This window comes from Gopherus evgoodei, chromosome 2, assembly GCF_007399415.2.
Source record: "Gopherus evgoodei ecotype Sinaloan lineage chromosome 2, rGopEvg1_v1.p, whole genome shotgun sequence".
NCBI classification, from domain to species: domain Eukaryota; kingdom Metazoa; phylum Chordata; order Testudines; family Testudinidae; genus Gopherus; species Gopherus evgoodei.
The window spans coordinates 228,242,248-228,257,733 of NC_044323.1; the positions used below are offsets into that span (position 1 = coordinate 228,242,248).

The following is a 15,486-nucleotide window of genomic DNA, read 5'->3' on the forward strand; positions in this document are numbered from 1 at the left end:
ATTAAACTGGCACCTATTGCGATCAGCCATGTTTGAGCTGTTTTTTAAGCTCCATGGTTCAGATTTTCTTAAAGTCTCCTGGATGAGATCAATTAAATCTGCATTAACTATAATATCTTCCAGTGAACAAAATCAGCTTTGACAATATCTGTATTTGGCTTTCAGACAAAGTGACTAAATTCAAAGGGCTTTTTCATGTATTTTGTTCTCATCTGGCTTAATATTCATTTTGTTTAAAATACTTTTTGGAGGAAATGGATGATAGTAATTGATAATATTCAGCAATCAGAGTATATGAACCCCTTTGTAGTATACCATTTGACTAAACACACAAAAATAGCTGCGAGCTGTAGAGGTTAATTTTTTCAACTTTAGATATTGAGTACGAAAATGTAAATCCATACTTACAAGTGATGAATAGTGTGCTCGCTAGAGATTAAACAATTTTATTAAATGTACAATTAATATAAATAAAAATTCCTAAAGTGATACTAAGAATTTTAAGAAACAATAAAAATTTACCAAGTCTTAAACATATTTTATTATTAAATATACAGTCAAAGTTTATTAGTAAACTGCCAGAACTCCTTAACTTCTGGGATAGATTTTTTTCTCTCTTTTTTTTTTTTAAATGGTCCTTTTCAAAAGGTCTGTCTTAGTAGTCTGGAATAGTTTCCTATATTACACATAACTCAACTCCTGCAACATCCTCCCTAACAGATCAGAAAAGTCTCATTTTTAAAGAAATTGGTAACAGTCATGATGAATACGTATACCACACTAAGCACTGGCTTATTAAAAGTAGTATTGTAAAATCTCACTAATTTGCATACAAGAAATGGTCTTTGCACTTCTCAAAGGCTTAATAGCATGATGTTGTAGTGATGTCTCATTAATTCAGACTTGAATGCTTTCTCAAAATATGTTACAGAACATTTACTAATAAGTTAGATACACCACAGCATGCACTTGTCAAATCAACAAACAAGATGAACTTTGTGATGAGTTATCCTTGCTTTTTGTTTGCTTACTTTATGATTTGCACAATTCAGTAACTGGGAATGGGATCCCTGGTCAATGTGAATAAGCAAGATTCTACTACGCAAATTTTATTAATGAAAAATTTTAAAGTTGTTGACAGTCTAAAAATATTAAATTTGACCCCACATTAAAAGACATAAGACTGCGTATGTATTACATACACAGAGTAGAACTTTCCATTAATTCTTTTAAAATTGTAGTATATGAGATAGTAAAGATTTGAAAAGACATTTTTTGAAAATCCTAGGTCACTATTAGCATGCCAACTACACAACTAGATGACCTGTCTTTTACAGAAACATGAAATTATTTTTAGTTACCCTAACATTACTCAAAACAAGTATGACAAAATTCCCATTAAACACTTTCTAATCTGATTTCTAGGGATATTCTCCTCAGAGAGGCATTTGGCATGTTAAGTGCAAAAGAAGATTATAACAATTCAATTTACTGTAACAGACACCTTTTGTATTTTCCAAGTTCCTTTACATATTCATTTCTTTCTATGGTCACATTAAACTTTGCTCTTCTAGTTCCCATTTAACTTCTAACAATTCAATAAAGTTAGTTTACTTCATAGTTTTGAATGACTGTTCTATGCATTATTAACTACCTTGGGTACATTCACTTGTTTTTCCTATTCTAGTCTTCGTTTTTATGCTATATTACTTTGACAACTCTCGCCATCACTTTTAAAAAAAGAAAATCACGAACATCGGATCATACTCTACCCTCATTTATATCTATGCAACTCCACTGAAATCAGCAGGATTTCATGGAGCAGCTGAGAACAGAATTTTATCCATTTACTTTTTATTAAAATATACTGGAAAAATTTATTCAGATTCTAAACAGATAAGTGTACTTTAAAGGTAATAAGAGATATTAGGAAAGCTTACAAAACAAATTAATTTATCCTATTAACAAGAGTATAATTGCATAAGCTCTCTCACTTCTCAATGATCAAATATGCACACATACTTCATATGTAGTCATCTCAGATTCCCCTCACTCACTGTAGGCAGTTTTAATACCATGATCCAGCAGACAAGTTATCCAGGGACTATTTAAATATTAACAATTTTAATATATTCTGTGAGAATGCCTCATCTTTGTAAGTAGTGTCACATCACGATTTTGGGTTTTTTACAGTATTACTGCATGTCTTGTCAACTTTTTTTTAAAATACGAAATTGTACTTGGAGTTTCTGCGAATATGCCCTAAAAAGATGAGAATGACAGGTGTACACTTTGAGGGTGGAGGGAAGAAAAGAATCCAATTAGCAGATTAATATATTTGAAAACAGAAATTAACATGGCATCATTATGATCAAGTCTATTCATTATTAGGTTCTCATAGTTGCAGATTTCTAATTATTGTAATGCAAAACAATTAGAACTCTTTTCATATTAAGTGTAGTTATGTTTGATGTTCTGTGGACAACTGGTCATTTAAAATCCATTATTAATTGCAATCTATTCAACTGCAGATAATAGATAATTATGTTCCCCATTACATTAAAATAATTTAAAGTATAGGAACCTGCATGAGCAAGTCTAATGAGTTATAAGTAATATGTTTTAAGTTCAAGCCCCAAGTTTGCACAATTTATAAATCAATAAACATTTGACTAAGTCCTAGATGTGATTTTTGATTAACAGAAAAAACACACATTATTTTATTAGCAAGATATTTTACTAGCTAAATGCAGCAATCTTCTGCCATATGTTAGAACTCCAAAATACTTACTTCACAACTGATCAATATAAAATGTTACTTTGTTCTCATATTTGAATTATTTTGAAATAGTTCCCTAAAGCTACCTAAACATTTGGTAATTGGTTAAAGATGGTCAGCAGTTCACTGGGCTGATAGAAATATGCAATATCAAAAGTAAAGAAAGTTAAAAGTTCACTATTCTATTTCAAGAGGATATTCTCACCAAGTATTCTGTCACCTCAGAAGAGGCAGTTGCTAGTTCCTTTTAACACTACAATGCATCTGAGGATGATTTAAGCACTGTTACATGTTTTACATTTTCCAGAATATTATCCTTTGGTAAACAAATTAATTTGTTTAGGACACCTTCCTAACAATATTTCTCTAATCATGAAAGCTAGTTTTTAAGATCTAACATGCTACAGATATCAGATAAAAACCTTAGGTTTTAGATTCTGAAATAAAACAAGTCTTTCAGTAAAATCATTTAAAACTATTACAATACTGGTTAATACAGAACTTAAGTAGTCACCCACTTTATCACATTCATTTTTTAAAACATCTGCACTGCACTGAAAGGCGGAGACTTAAGGGCACCATTTTGGCTCAATAGCTCTGGAGATGGATGACCATTTAAAGTAGTTGCACTTTGGATGCAGTGAATTTTTGTATTACATAAAGTGAAAAACTTGAAAAAAAATTGTAATTTAAATTTCAAAGATCTATGCTCAAGGAAACTCATTTTTCAGGCTAATTTACTAAATAAAGAGTGCATGCCAAGAACCATACTTAGATTAAGCATGCAAGAAAAGTTTAATGTATGAGAATCTATATTCTTGCATTTGTTGAACAATTTTAGAATCAGTGTAGCTAGTAAAAACTATGCAAACATTATCTAATTGGATAGATAAATGCCTACAAAAGCTTGTAATGCATTTAGAACATTCTAGTTTACCTACAGAAACTAGAACAACTTTACCAACAACAAACAGCCCATGAACATTTATTTCCTTAGGTACTTAAAGGACAAATTTTCAAATGATTTATCATGTATCAAGTCAGAGCTATAGATATTAGAAAAAGGAGAATCTAAATTCTAAAAGCTTCAGTTCCCTGAAACATTACTTTTATTTCTATCAAATATCACCTCATCACTCTAAGAATAATTCAGTATTCTACAAAATGAGAAAAACTAGGGATATAAAGAATACTATCAAGTAACATTTACCATATAATCAAGTAGAATAATAGAATATAGATAAAACTCAAATTAGAAAGTGTCTGAATATCTTCCCCCACTGAATTTTGTACTACACTTGGGTGGACTACATTCACTTCACAATAAGCAGCAGTGAGTTAAGAAAGATACTCAGCAACTGTTACACCACACTTGATGTTATGAACAATGCCTATATCTATATCCAGGATTACAAAAAGTAAATGATAATTTAACTTCCCAAATAAATGAAATGTCTTACATTAAATACTTCCAATTATCATCAATGCAGCATTAGTTTAAATTTAAAAAAAAAAAATCTTGTTTTCAGTATAATAAAGTTACTTCTGTATAACTAAAGAACTAAAAAATTGCACTACACTAAACAAACATAAGACACTTCAAGAATTTTGTCAAATTTCTGTTTTTTTCAAGTCAGTATAACTTTAATCAACAAAAAAGGAAAAGGTTTATGGAAAAATAATTGGAGAGGCCCTTCTAAATTTGAATTCTTTTGTAAATATATGAACACTCTCTAAAACATGGAAAGACAGTTTTGTAAAAATGTACAATTTCATTCCTTCATGCTAACAGATTAATCCTTTCCCCTTAATGAGCTTTTTTCTTGCCTAAGAATAGTTGGTGTGATTTAATTTTCAAAGCTGTGAGTCACTGGAAAACTTTGTGATTTCTTCCAAATCTGTAACCACAAACCTATCCCAGTCAACAATAGTTTTATAGTCACATTTACAATAAAGTTACAGATTACTTGTAAGCAAAGGCTATTGAACACAGTGGGCTATAACAACTTATATTTAATGTCTATGGGGTAAAAGCAGCCATTTGCCGAAAAGGCTTCCCTACAAATTCAGCCCTTCTCCTATCTCTGGAAGTGGATTCCTTGGTATTTAAGTTTTAATTTAGAATTAAATATAAAGGCTACACAAACAAAGCAATTGTAATGAAAAAATTAATTTCTGATAAAGATATCTAATTAGTATATTAAGAAGTTATGCTAAGAATTTTTAAAGTTAGATGTCTTACTGAGAACTAAAATACACACAAGATAACAGACATAGACAAGTAGAACAATTCACATCATAGTAGTTAAATATTTACAAATTAAATATACAGCAGGAATCTGTACCAATTACCATACTGATGTTAAATGTATACATATGGAGCTTGAGTGTCATTAAGATTCTGTAAAAAACTGAAGGTAACTTTTCAAGAGATGTTATAATTACACAGCTAAGGTGTACATGTAAAAAGTCCCTAGTCTGGCCAATTAAAAGCAAACTGATACTGCACTATTTTCAAAACCTTTTGGAACTGTTCACAGGTTTTAAATACAAAAGAAGCTTTGCATTGCTTTTGAACAGACAGTTATATGTCCCCCATAAAGCTGAAATTACTCAAAGTTAAAATTATGCACTTAACTTTTTACAGGATGGCTATGAAATTTTGTTTCATAAATAGCCTTTAGTCTCCTTTCAAGGAATGGAGAAGTAGAAGTAGTATACTATTTTTATATTAATAATGTTAGACTTTTTAATTTCTGCAACATCCATTCCAAAATAGTTTCCAAAACACAGCATTTTAACTAATGCATTAAGAAAACTCTCCTGAAGACTTGCTACAACAAAAGAAATGCTTGGATCCAAATGAATCTGCAAGTTTATCCCTATTATGTGGCATTAATTTATCATACACAAGTCACTTTAATGTCTTTATCGTAAAAAAAACCGGAACCACCCCTTTGCTTTAGGCAGAGGTTCTACATAGGTGATAGCTATAAGAAAAGAGAAGCTGTCTCTTTAAAATGCCCTGCTCTGTCCCTGGTCCCACGTGGAACCAACATCAGCAGCACTTTCGCATTAACTTCAATGTGATGCAAGATGAGGCATCATTTTATATAAATAAAACGAGAAGGCTGCTGAATACATTCTTTATGGGACACAAACAGGTGAACTAAGCATGCCAGTGAAATCACCAGGCATCTCCAGAAGAGGTGCCCTTACTCTGCGCCCTCTACGCCAGAAGAGGTGCCCTTACTTTCTCTCTATGAGGAAATGTTCCAATCCAACGCTACACTGAAGAATCCAGTTTAAACAGAGGATGGAGTCACAAGTAAAATTTGAATTTCAAATGCAACGAAAATGTACTTTATAAACCGGAAAGGTTTACCCTTTGCTTCAGACATCCTAATTAGATCAGGAAAGTGACACTACAAAGGCATTACATTCCGGCCAAAAAATAAGAAAAAGAGAAACCAACCGCACACAAAGAGTATTAAAAAGGAAGTTATAGAGGAGCAAATATAGCATTTATCTTATCTAAAAATCACTCCACATTACCCCAAAGTTATGTTTCTGCACTACCATCTCCCCCTACCTCTCACATCTGAATGGGTTTTTCACGTTTTCTTATTGTCGGTGGCGAGTTATAAGAGGCTTTTGCCTTTCCAAAGAATTCATCAACAAAAAAAATAATAAATATTAACTCCTTGCTCCCTGAAACGTTAAAAGGGGCATGCGAGGACACGGGGTTTATTCCGTTACCCTTAGGAAGAAAAGGGGGATCAGCCCCGCTTTTTAAGTATTTTTCGGAATTTTTTTCTAATTTTTATTTTGTTATATGCCTCAGTTCTCCCTCCATTTTGGTTGTTTATGATACTGACAACAAGCTGTCCCTGCTCTCTCTCTCCGGATCTCTCCTGCTTTCAGTTAACAAACCCCTCTCCCCAATGCAACACCACTCAGCACTAACTTGGATACACACTTTCCTCTAAACATACTCGAATGAGGGAAGTAAAAGGCTCCTGGGCGACTCGAAGGGGGGAGAGCAGATTAATTATTTTCTTTATTATGAAAGGAAAAACTTTAGTCTTCCCCCCACAAAAAGAAAAAACCCGAAGGAAAGGGGGGCTGAGTTCCCCAAAGTGACTCCAGATCCCCCCCAAAAGATTGAGCTGCCTACTTCCTAGGACAAACTCTGGAGAGTGGGGTCCACGCAGGAAATTTTTGTGCAAAATGCGCCTGGTTTGATAGTTCGGGTGAATTTATATTAATTTTCCCCTCATTTTTGGGCAACACGGTATCTAATGTCTTCCGCTCCCTCGCTGCTGTCACTCTATTCGCAGTAAAGACCCTGGAGAAGGAGGGGGGGTGATAGAAGATGGTGGGGGACTTCTGCAAAAAACTTTTCAGAACTCCCCAACGAAGCTAAGGGGTGGGGGAGAACCCTTCTCCCTCCTTAAGTTCCCCAGGCAAACTTCTCTCCCTCTTTAACTACTACGGTGCAGGAGGGAAGAAGAGGGGGGAGGTGGACTAAACTCCTAGGATATATTTTTATAAAATACATTTTCCGGCTATCTATTTTTCTCCCCTACTTTCTGCCTTGGGGTCCCCAGAATAATGGTGGGGGCAGCTCAGAGATGAGAGGGGGCGCAATTAACACAAACTTTTCCTTGCCGCTGCTTGCTGCTCCTCTCTCCGCTCCCCCCTCCTCCTTCTCCTCCTCCCCCTTCATAATTTAAATAACCCTGATATTTCCCTGCTAAACCCCGGCGCCTGCCCCCCAAACCCGCAGCAGACTCACCGCGGGAGCCTCAGCATCCCCTCTGCGCCCCGTTTCCACCCTTTACAGTGTTCTCCGATTTTTCTGTAATTTTTTCCCCATATTTCGGGCTGGACGCGGCGGGCCTGGAAATTGTTTGCTTTCCCCTCTTTCCAGCAGCCATTGTAGTGTATGCGCTGCGGTGCAGCCCAGCCTGCCGCACACGCCGCGCCCACACCGCCCGCCGCCCACACGCGCCGCGGGTTGGCCGCCTCCCCCCGTCACTCAGGGCTCCGGCCGCGCCCCGCTGGAGGCGCCTGCGGCCCGCGCCGCCCGCCTGGTTGGTGGAAGGAGGCGCCGCTCAGGCCGGCGGAGGGTGGGGCCGAGCGGGGATTGGCGGTCCGGCCGCGGGCTCGGCGCTGTCACTCAAGCTGGCCGGGGAGCCGGGAGTGGGCGGCGGTGGTGTCAGTCGGGGGGGAGCCGCGGGGCCGGGAGCGAGCTAGGCTGCGCCCCTACATAACTGCTGCAGCCTGAGCCGCCGCTGACGTCTTTCGAATTGGAGACGGAGCTCGCGCGCCTGCTTAGCCGCCCGTGAGGTAAGTGCAGGGCTAGGGCGCCGCGGGCCGGTCTCCCCCGCCGGGACATCCACGTCCGGGTGTCCTGCGCCGCCTCCCCCCCGCAGCCTGGCCCGGGCGGCTGCCGGGACCCGCCGCTCCGGGAGCGGGGCTTTGCCCTCCCGCCTCAGCGGGGGGAACAGGAGCGGGGCCCGCTCGCTTCCCCTCGGCGGCTGCCCTGGCGACAGGGGGCGCCCCTGGCAGCTGGGCCCGGGCGGGGAGGCGGGTGAGCCTGGGCCCGAGTTCAGGCCTCGCTGTCAGTGAAACGGGGCGGGGGTTGGCCGCTGGCCGCAGCCCCTCTCCACTGCGACCAGCGCCCTGCCCTCCCCCCCGAAACGGCGCCGACCCTCTGCCGGCGAAACGGGGGAACAAGAGTGTAAAAGGCCCCCGGGCGCCCAGCGTGTGTTGCGTGTCCCCGGGGCCTCCCGAGACCCGCCAGGTGCCCGGAGCGCGGCGCCCGAGAAAGTGACTTGCCCGTAAGCAGATTTTTGGAGGCACCTTCCTGTCCCCGCTTTGAGACGGAGGAGGGGCAGCCCCCAACCCACTCTCAGCCCCCTATTGTAACCACCTTCTCTGCTCTCACAGATCCAGGTGTTAATTCAGACCTCCTCGTCAACGACAGTTTTAGGGCTTGACTGTACTAGTTTCTGCTGAAACACTTGGCAGTAGTGGGAACCCTGGAAAATAGCTTGATAGCTCTTGAACTGAAAGTCTGCCCTAGGGCTAAACTGTACTAGGAACAAATATTTTCTGTCTGTGCTATTATTTATAACTATTCATTAGTTTAGTAAAATATAATTAAAAACTGTAGTATAAACAAACTCTTGATGTGGTTGTGGTTGACCCTGTATTCCTAAAGCAGGAGAGTCAGTCTGTGAATGTGTAAATATCTGGGGGGGGGTGGGGGGTGAGAGGAAAGATTACTTCCTGTTACCTTAACTAAATCAAATAGTAGTAGCATTTGCATGTGACCTACCTGCCTGTCCGGCTAGATAGTAGATTATGCTCCTAATGTTGTTGCAGCATTTCACAGAAAATTCAGTTCAGGAGCCATCAGATTATTTTCCACGGTGCCCTTACCTGTGAAGTATTTTTATAGTAGTGCTTAGTAATTTTGCAAATAGACAAGCATATTTAAGTGTTTGCACATTCTAAACCAAATTACTAAACAACTTCTTAAGAACAAAACCTACTTTTTAAACATCAGGTTGACAAACAGTACACTTTCTACATTTCATTGTCAATTGGACTTGACAGGCACTGGAAATATCTCCTGCTTTAAATCGGCTATTAGTCATTTGTGTACTGACTGACATTCATAGTATAAACTCTAGACAAAATCTGCTTCCAGTAAGTGACCTTTGGCCTCTTCATTGGAAGGTCACTTTCATGGAGATGGTCTCAAAAATATGCTAGCAATGTGTCCTTATTGATCCTGCTTTTCTAAAATAAATGCAACGCACCAGTTAATAGTAATACTTGGGCAAACCTCTGAAATTTCATGTTAATAGCAATTACGTAGATAGGATGTACCATATATACCTGTTCATAGGCTGGATATTTTTGGTGTAAAAAGTGACGCATCAAAGAGTGGGGATCGGCTTATTAAACGGGTCTACACCAAAATTTGATTATTTTAAACTCTATGGAATCATTTAATTGAATATCTAATACATTGTCATTTTGTTTACTTGGAGCACCTGCAGGCATGGAGCCCCTCAGCTCCCTGTGGCCACAGTTCGCTGCTCCTAGCCAAGGGGAGCTGCAGGAAGTGGCTCCCGCAGCTCCCCTTGGCTAGGAACAGTGAACTGCGGCCACAGGGAGCTGAGGGGCTCCATGCCTGCAGGTGCTCCAAGTAAACAAAATGTCCCAACCCACCAGCGGCTTACTTTGACAGCTGGGAGCCAAAGTTTGCCAACACCTGAAATACAGGGTCGGCTTACAGGTTTTGCTGTTTTTACCTAACCATCTTAGGGGGTCGGATTATAAATGAATGGGCTAATGAATGAGTATATATGATAAGGTTCTTTTGGCCTTTTCTGCAATCCCTGGTAATCTAAAAACTAGCATTAGTGTTAGTATACATCCATTTTATTTTTAAACCCTGTGTGATTGAAAACACTTGCTCAAGCTAAGAAACAAAATATTTAGTTCCAGATAGCAAAGTTACAATACAGCTAAAATGTCAAGCTCACTGTGAAAACAGTTGCTTTAAAAAAAACTTCCAGTATGTGAATTAATATTTTTAACTTATGTGCTGTCTTCCCTCAGCACTAACATCTGAGAGTTCAAACAAACTAGGAAACCAAATTCTGCTCTCAGAAGCACCTGGGCTACCTAGTTTTCTGAGAGGCTGCCCAAGTGTAACTAAGGGCAGAATTTGGCCTGCAATTGAAACTTAATAGTTCAGTTTATTTACAAAAAGTAATAGAATCCCATTACCTCCTATGTATTGGCTCTGAAGTGGTAAGAACACTACAAAGGACTAAATAGATTTGTTACTGATATAAGCCGAGTTAGTACAGGGTGCTGTTTTTACTATAGATACTCTTAAATGACGTTTGTATTTCTAAGCTTGTCTTTAACAGCAGCTTTTTGCAGAAAAATATTTGAGATCAAGTAGGAAGCTGTGTCAAACTGAAACTAGTTTTCTACTCTATTTCACACTGGTTTAGCAATTAGAAACTAGCTTCAATATCAGTATATAAGCATTGTTTAAAAATTTGATTTTTTTTTTTTAATGTGGGTTAAGTAGGATATAAGTGGACATTTCCCAAAGGAACCATTTTTGTGTGTCAGACATGTCACTAATTGGTAATATAGTAGTAGGTCTAGATGTTTCTGTACTCAAAGCCTAGTTTACATTATGGCCCTGATTCTTGTAGACTGGCCAAGAAGCACTTGACGCAAGCTAGGAGGGGTTTGCATGTGCACATTACTCCTTTTCAATTCTGTGCCCTCTGGGTGCTGGTCACCAGTTAAAATTAGAGCAGTTTGAGAGCTCTCTAAATATGCAGTGGCTGTTAAAAGTCCCCAGGGCCTTTTGTAGTATCTGGGAAGTTTGGGGGTGTAGGACTGTGAGACGTACTCCTTTGCTCAGCCAAATCCATACGCTAATAGTCAGGAGTTGGCATAGGATCTACTATGTACCTAGGAAAATGGAATTCTAATGGCTTGCTAAACTGGTCTAAGTTGCTTTGTACTATCAGGGTAGCATGAAGCATCCTAATACAGTAGGAAACCAAACAAGTTTCTATATTCCTGTCTTTTCTAAATTATATGTTTAAAAAAATCTCTTCCAGATCTTGCATGTATGTACTGTAGTAGAGGTTTCTGTGTTAAACCACTTAAAATGGAAATTCAAACTGAGACTCTTAACATTAATGGCACTCATGGGTCAAATATAAAAAAAATCTTTCTTTCCTGCTTCTAGCTGCAGTAAGACATTTTAGGATGTCCAGAAATGTGCAGCGACTTAGAGACCACGATACAAATCCATGTCTAGCGGTAAGATTGGTCAGTTATGATTTAGTCTGAAGATGCATTACTGTAGGGGTATGAAAACTACCCAAATAGTTCCTTGTAAAAGCAAGTAGTTTATAATGCTTCATCTTCCTTCTGAAGGGGTGTGTGTGTGTGTGGGTATAAACATCAGAAATATTTGGACCTTTTTTAAGTTGAAAATATTAAGTTCAGAAACTAATAGCTCTTCATGATTGGATGGGGTACGCTTCTGGTTATCAGGTTTGGAATTCTGATTGTGGTTTCAAGGACAGACTTAAATCCTTGTAGCTTGGATTTGGTCCCCTCTCTTTTAATTACTTTTTTTTTTTGAGGTATTTTGCAGTTTACTGTGTTGGATACCTTTTTGAAAGAACCAAACAGAACTTCTGTCTGTGTTCTGCAAACAGATGACTTGATTTCCTCCTCCTCCTCCTCCCCCCCCCCCCCACTGTCCCCCCGGGTGCTGAGAAGCCACAACTCCTAGTTAAAGTCTTTGCTTTCAGATTCCTTGGCCCTTCTTGTAAGATCAGGAGTTTGCCCTCGTATCCTTGATGCAAAGTTTCTCATATTTCCCCAACTATTGTTTGTAGCACTCAGACAGCTTGGCTGCCTCCCTTAATCTTAATTTATAAAATACTTTGGGGATTTTTTTAGAATGAAATAATACATTAAAAATGTATAAATATATTTATCCACACCAGCTCTAAGTGTGACATGTCTTCCATATTAAAGGAAACAGATGCCTCTAGACAATGTATGGATGACAATAACTACAGAAAGGATATGTGTGCCTCTTATTTTTTAAAGTACAAAAACTGCAGAAAATTTTGGGTAAGTAGGCTTGAGCAAAATTCTCAATCAAACAGAATATTTTTTGTTTAACAAAACAGTCCATTGGCTTTATCCTGGTAACTAATGCCTAACACTAATCAAACTTTTTGCACTGATTATACCAGTTTATACTGTCAATACTCTGACATGTATTGAGGTTCTAGTATTTTCATTTTAATAATGCTAAAACAGTAATGAAAGAACAAAAGTAATTTTAGTTTTTCCTCAGTGTAATTTTAAGAACAATGACTATACTAAGTAATTTTCAGAAGTTAAAGTAATGCATATGTGCAAATCTTAAACTGCTATATTTCTCCTTTTTTTACAAATCTGAGTGGGTCTACTCAAATGTTTTTTGCAGTGTTAAATACGCCAAGTGTCCTTCTGAATCCTCAGAATTTAGTACTGGTACTATATCCTGACCCAAATCTCATCGATATATTGGAACAAAAATTTTAAACCATGTAATCAGATAGTTTTCCTTCCTGTGTTAACTTCCCTCACCATTCTATTCACTTTGGCCTGGTCTATACTTTGGGGGGAATCGAGCTAAGTTTAGTCACGTAGCTGAAGTCAAGGTACTTAGATTGACTTACTGCGTTGTCTTCACTACAGTGAGTCATCTGCTGCTGCTGCTCCCCCGTTGACTCTGCCTGCACCTTTCGCTGAGCTGGAGTACAGGAGTCGATGGGAGAGTGCTTGGAGATCAATTCAGTGCATCTAGACTAGACGCGATAAATCAATCCCCACTGGATTAATTGCTGTCCGCTGATGCGGCTGGTAGTGAAGACATACCCTTTCTCTTCCCTGACATTGTTCTCCTATACTTCATTTTGCTTCCTATTAATATATCAACTTCTTTTTTTCTTTTAATTCCCCCTCATGGGATGTTCTGCTGCTGCCACTTACGTTTCCTTCTAACTCCAGCTTTCTCTTGTTCAGACAAAACATTCTGCAGTGGGAATAGCAGCAGAGAAATCACTCCTCCTGTGCTCTGCTAGCAACACCCTTTAGCTAATGACTTTCAATAATACTTGTCTGCAAACAGTTTTTTGGTGGGTTGCACTATTATGCAGTTAATCTGACATTGCCAGGAGAATACTGTAGTTCTTTAAAAGTGTTTGCTTTTGCTGTCTACTGAAACGATAAGGTGGATTATCTGATGTTACTTAACTAATACCAGTGCATTTAACTGAAGTTATCCACTAATCAGATTTTAAGTGCCTAGTTTCCACTATAAAGTACTTCTGAGAAGTACATTCACTATGAGCTAAATCAGAGGCAGAGACTTCTGAGAAATCAGTGTGTTCTCATACTCGCTTTCTTCTGTTTACAGCATGCCATTATGATACAAAGGAGAAGAGATGATGTGAAACCAAATATGCCTACAGCAGACGAGAGAGAGAATATATTGAAGTCAATAGGAGGAACACCATACTGATCACATAATCTTTATTGTTTACTATTTAATATTATGTACATATGAAGATTTGTCAGCTAGGCATTAAATTTTTTTAACCTTGCCTCTGTTTATTTAATCATAAGATGTTGCCAACTGAGAGAGAACATTACCTTAGACTGTAAAGCCCGTTGAGGGACATGGTGCGGCAGGGACAACTTTTCTTCTGTTTGTACAGTACCTAGCACAACGGGGTCCTGATCAGAGTAGGTTTTCTAGGTACTACCATAATGCAGATAAATAGTAATTACTATGTGCCTAAAAGGGTCACTACAAACATGTACAAAGATGGCGTCAAGGCAGTTATGGAAGTAATTCTTAAGCTTCCACTTAATGCTGAATACTGCATAACTTGCCTTTTCAAAACAAGTTTTCGCATAGAGACACATCTGTGGCAGGGGACAGAGCAGCTGCCTAGAGTGAGAATTACAGAGGAAGAGGAACTAAGAAGACTAGTTTGATACAACTTAATTAATAACTACTATTATTGTTTTGCATAATGGTTAAAGTAGCAAGTCCTTTTTCTGGGTTTTTTCTTTATGTACAAATACCAACGTTGACATGAGTCACACTTATCACTGCTCTAATTGGAGGCATCTGCCAATACAGTTACTGAAGTTACAACTTAAATACACCCTACTATTGGAAAAAAATACATAAATGGATTTCAATGGAAACTAATTTCTAGTTAAAGCAAAAAAAAAATCAGGTTTGTACAGTGGCCATCTGCTTCTCTAGGGAAAGGCTTGTGAGGGAAGAAGTTGAACTCCATTGCTCTTAATAACGTGCTTTCTGACTAGCTGTTTACCTTTAATGAAATACTTTTTTATACCACCACCAGTAGTGGATAGTAGTAGATATTAACAAATAACTGACTGAAAATGCTTAACCTACAATTATTGTAAGATAAGATATTAAATCTTATTTTGGGCATTTAATAGCACTGTGAGTAGCCAGTTCCTCCTCTCTATGGAACCTTCAAACAGGACCAGAAGCACTTCTCAAAAAAAAAAAAAAATCTATGAAGCCACAACTTGAGTATGTATAGTACATAAAAGCACCTGCCTAATCAACCACCTTCTCTTACCACATTAAGTAAATCCCCCAGTGTTGGATTTAAAGTGTGAGCCATGATCCCATTCTGTCAGAGGGAGCAACTTCTACAATGTGGAATCATTCATTAAGGCTCTTGTTGCAATGGACTTAGCAAGAATATCTTGGCTGACTTCCACCCATGCTGCATATGTGTTCCAGTTGATAGGATGGATGCTTTTGTCTGTAATGTAGTGGACTAGTGTATCCTGGCAACACTTCGTGGTCTCCAGCTTCTCCCTGCAATTGGCTGCTGTTTCTCAGAGCTCTTCTTCATCCTGGCTTTCTTCACATTTGCATGGTTAGTGCCTGTCTGATATGTCACACTCAAAGGCACAAAAAAATGGATTGGTGACCCTTGCCTTGTCTTTGCTAAGCATTGCTCTTACTGTGTGTATTTCCTTATCACTTCATGTTGCTGGATGCTGTTTGTTCCTTCCCTGCATTTGTC

At 38.6% G+C, this 15,486-nt stretch overlaps 2 protein-coding genes across 5 annotated transcripts in view; one reads left to right on the forward strand and one right to left on the reverse strand.

Moving 5' to 3' along the window:
* Window positions 1-7,742, reverse strand: part of PLAG1 (PLAG1 zinc finger) — a 54,932-nt gene extending 47,190 nt beyond the window's left edge. For all 4 annotated transcript variants that reach the window (XM_030553126.1, XM_030553123.1, XM_030553124.1 and 1 more), the window contains exon 1: window positions 7,578-7,742. The gene's annotated coding sequence lies outside the window, so the exon portion shown is untranslated. The remainder of the gene's footprint in view (window positions 1-7,577) is intronic.
* A 262-nt stretch (window positions 7,743-8,004) lies between these two features.
* Window positions 8,005-14,943, forward strand: CHCHD7 (coiled-coil-helix-coiled-coil-helix domain containing 7). The gene is made up of 4 exons (XM_030553127.1): window positions 8,005-8,131; window positions 11,583-11,656; window positions 12,386-12,484; window positions 13,821-14,943. The coding sequence occupies exons 2-4, from the start codon at window positions 11,603-11,605 to the stop codon at window positions 13,923-13,925; spliced, it is 258 nt and encodes an 85-aa protein (XP_030408987.1). The 5' UTR covers window positions 8,005-8,131; window positions 11,583-11,602; the 3' UTR covers window positions 13,926-14,943.
* Window positions 14,944-15,486: the final 543 nt, after the last annotated feature.

Bases quoted from the DNA above. Each gene is read 5' to 3' on its own strand.
- CHCHD7 (XM_030553127.1), top strand. From the start codon at position 11,603: ATGTCCAGAAATGTGCAGCGACTTAGAGACCACGATACAAATCCATGT. The intron at 11,657-12,385 runs GTAAGATTGGTC...TCCATATTAAAG, and splicing joins ATACAAATCCATGTCTAGCG to GAAACAGATGCCTCTAGACA. The intron at 12,485-13,820 runs GTAAGTAGGCTT...TTCTGTTTACAG, and splicing joins AAAACTGCAGAAAATTTTGG to CATGCCATTATGATACAAAG.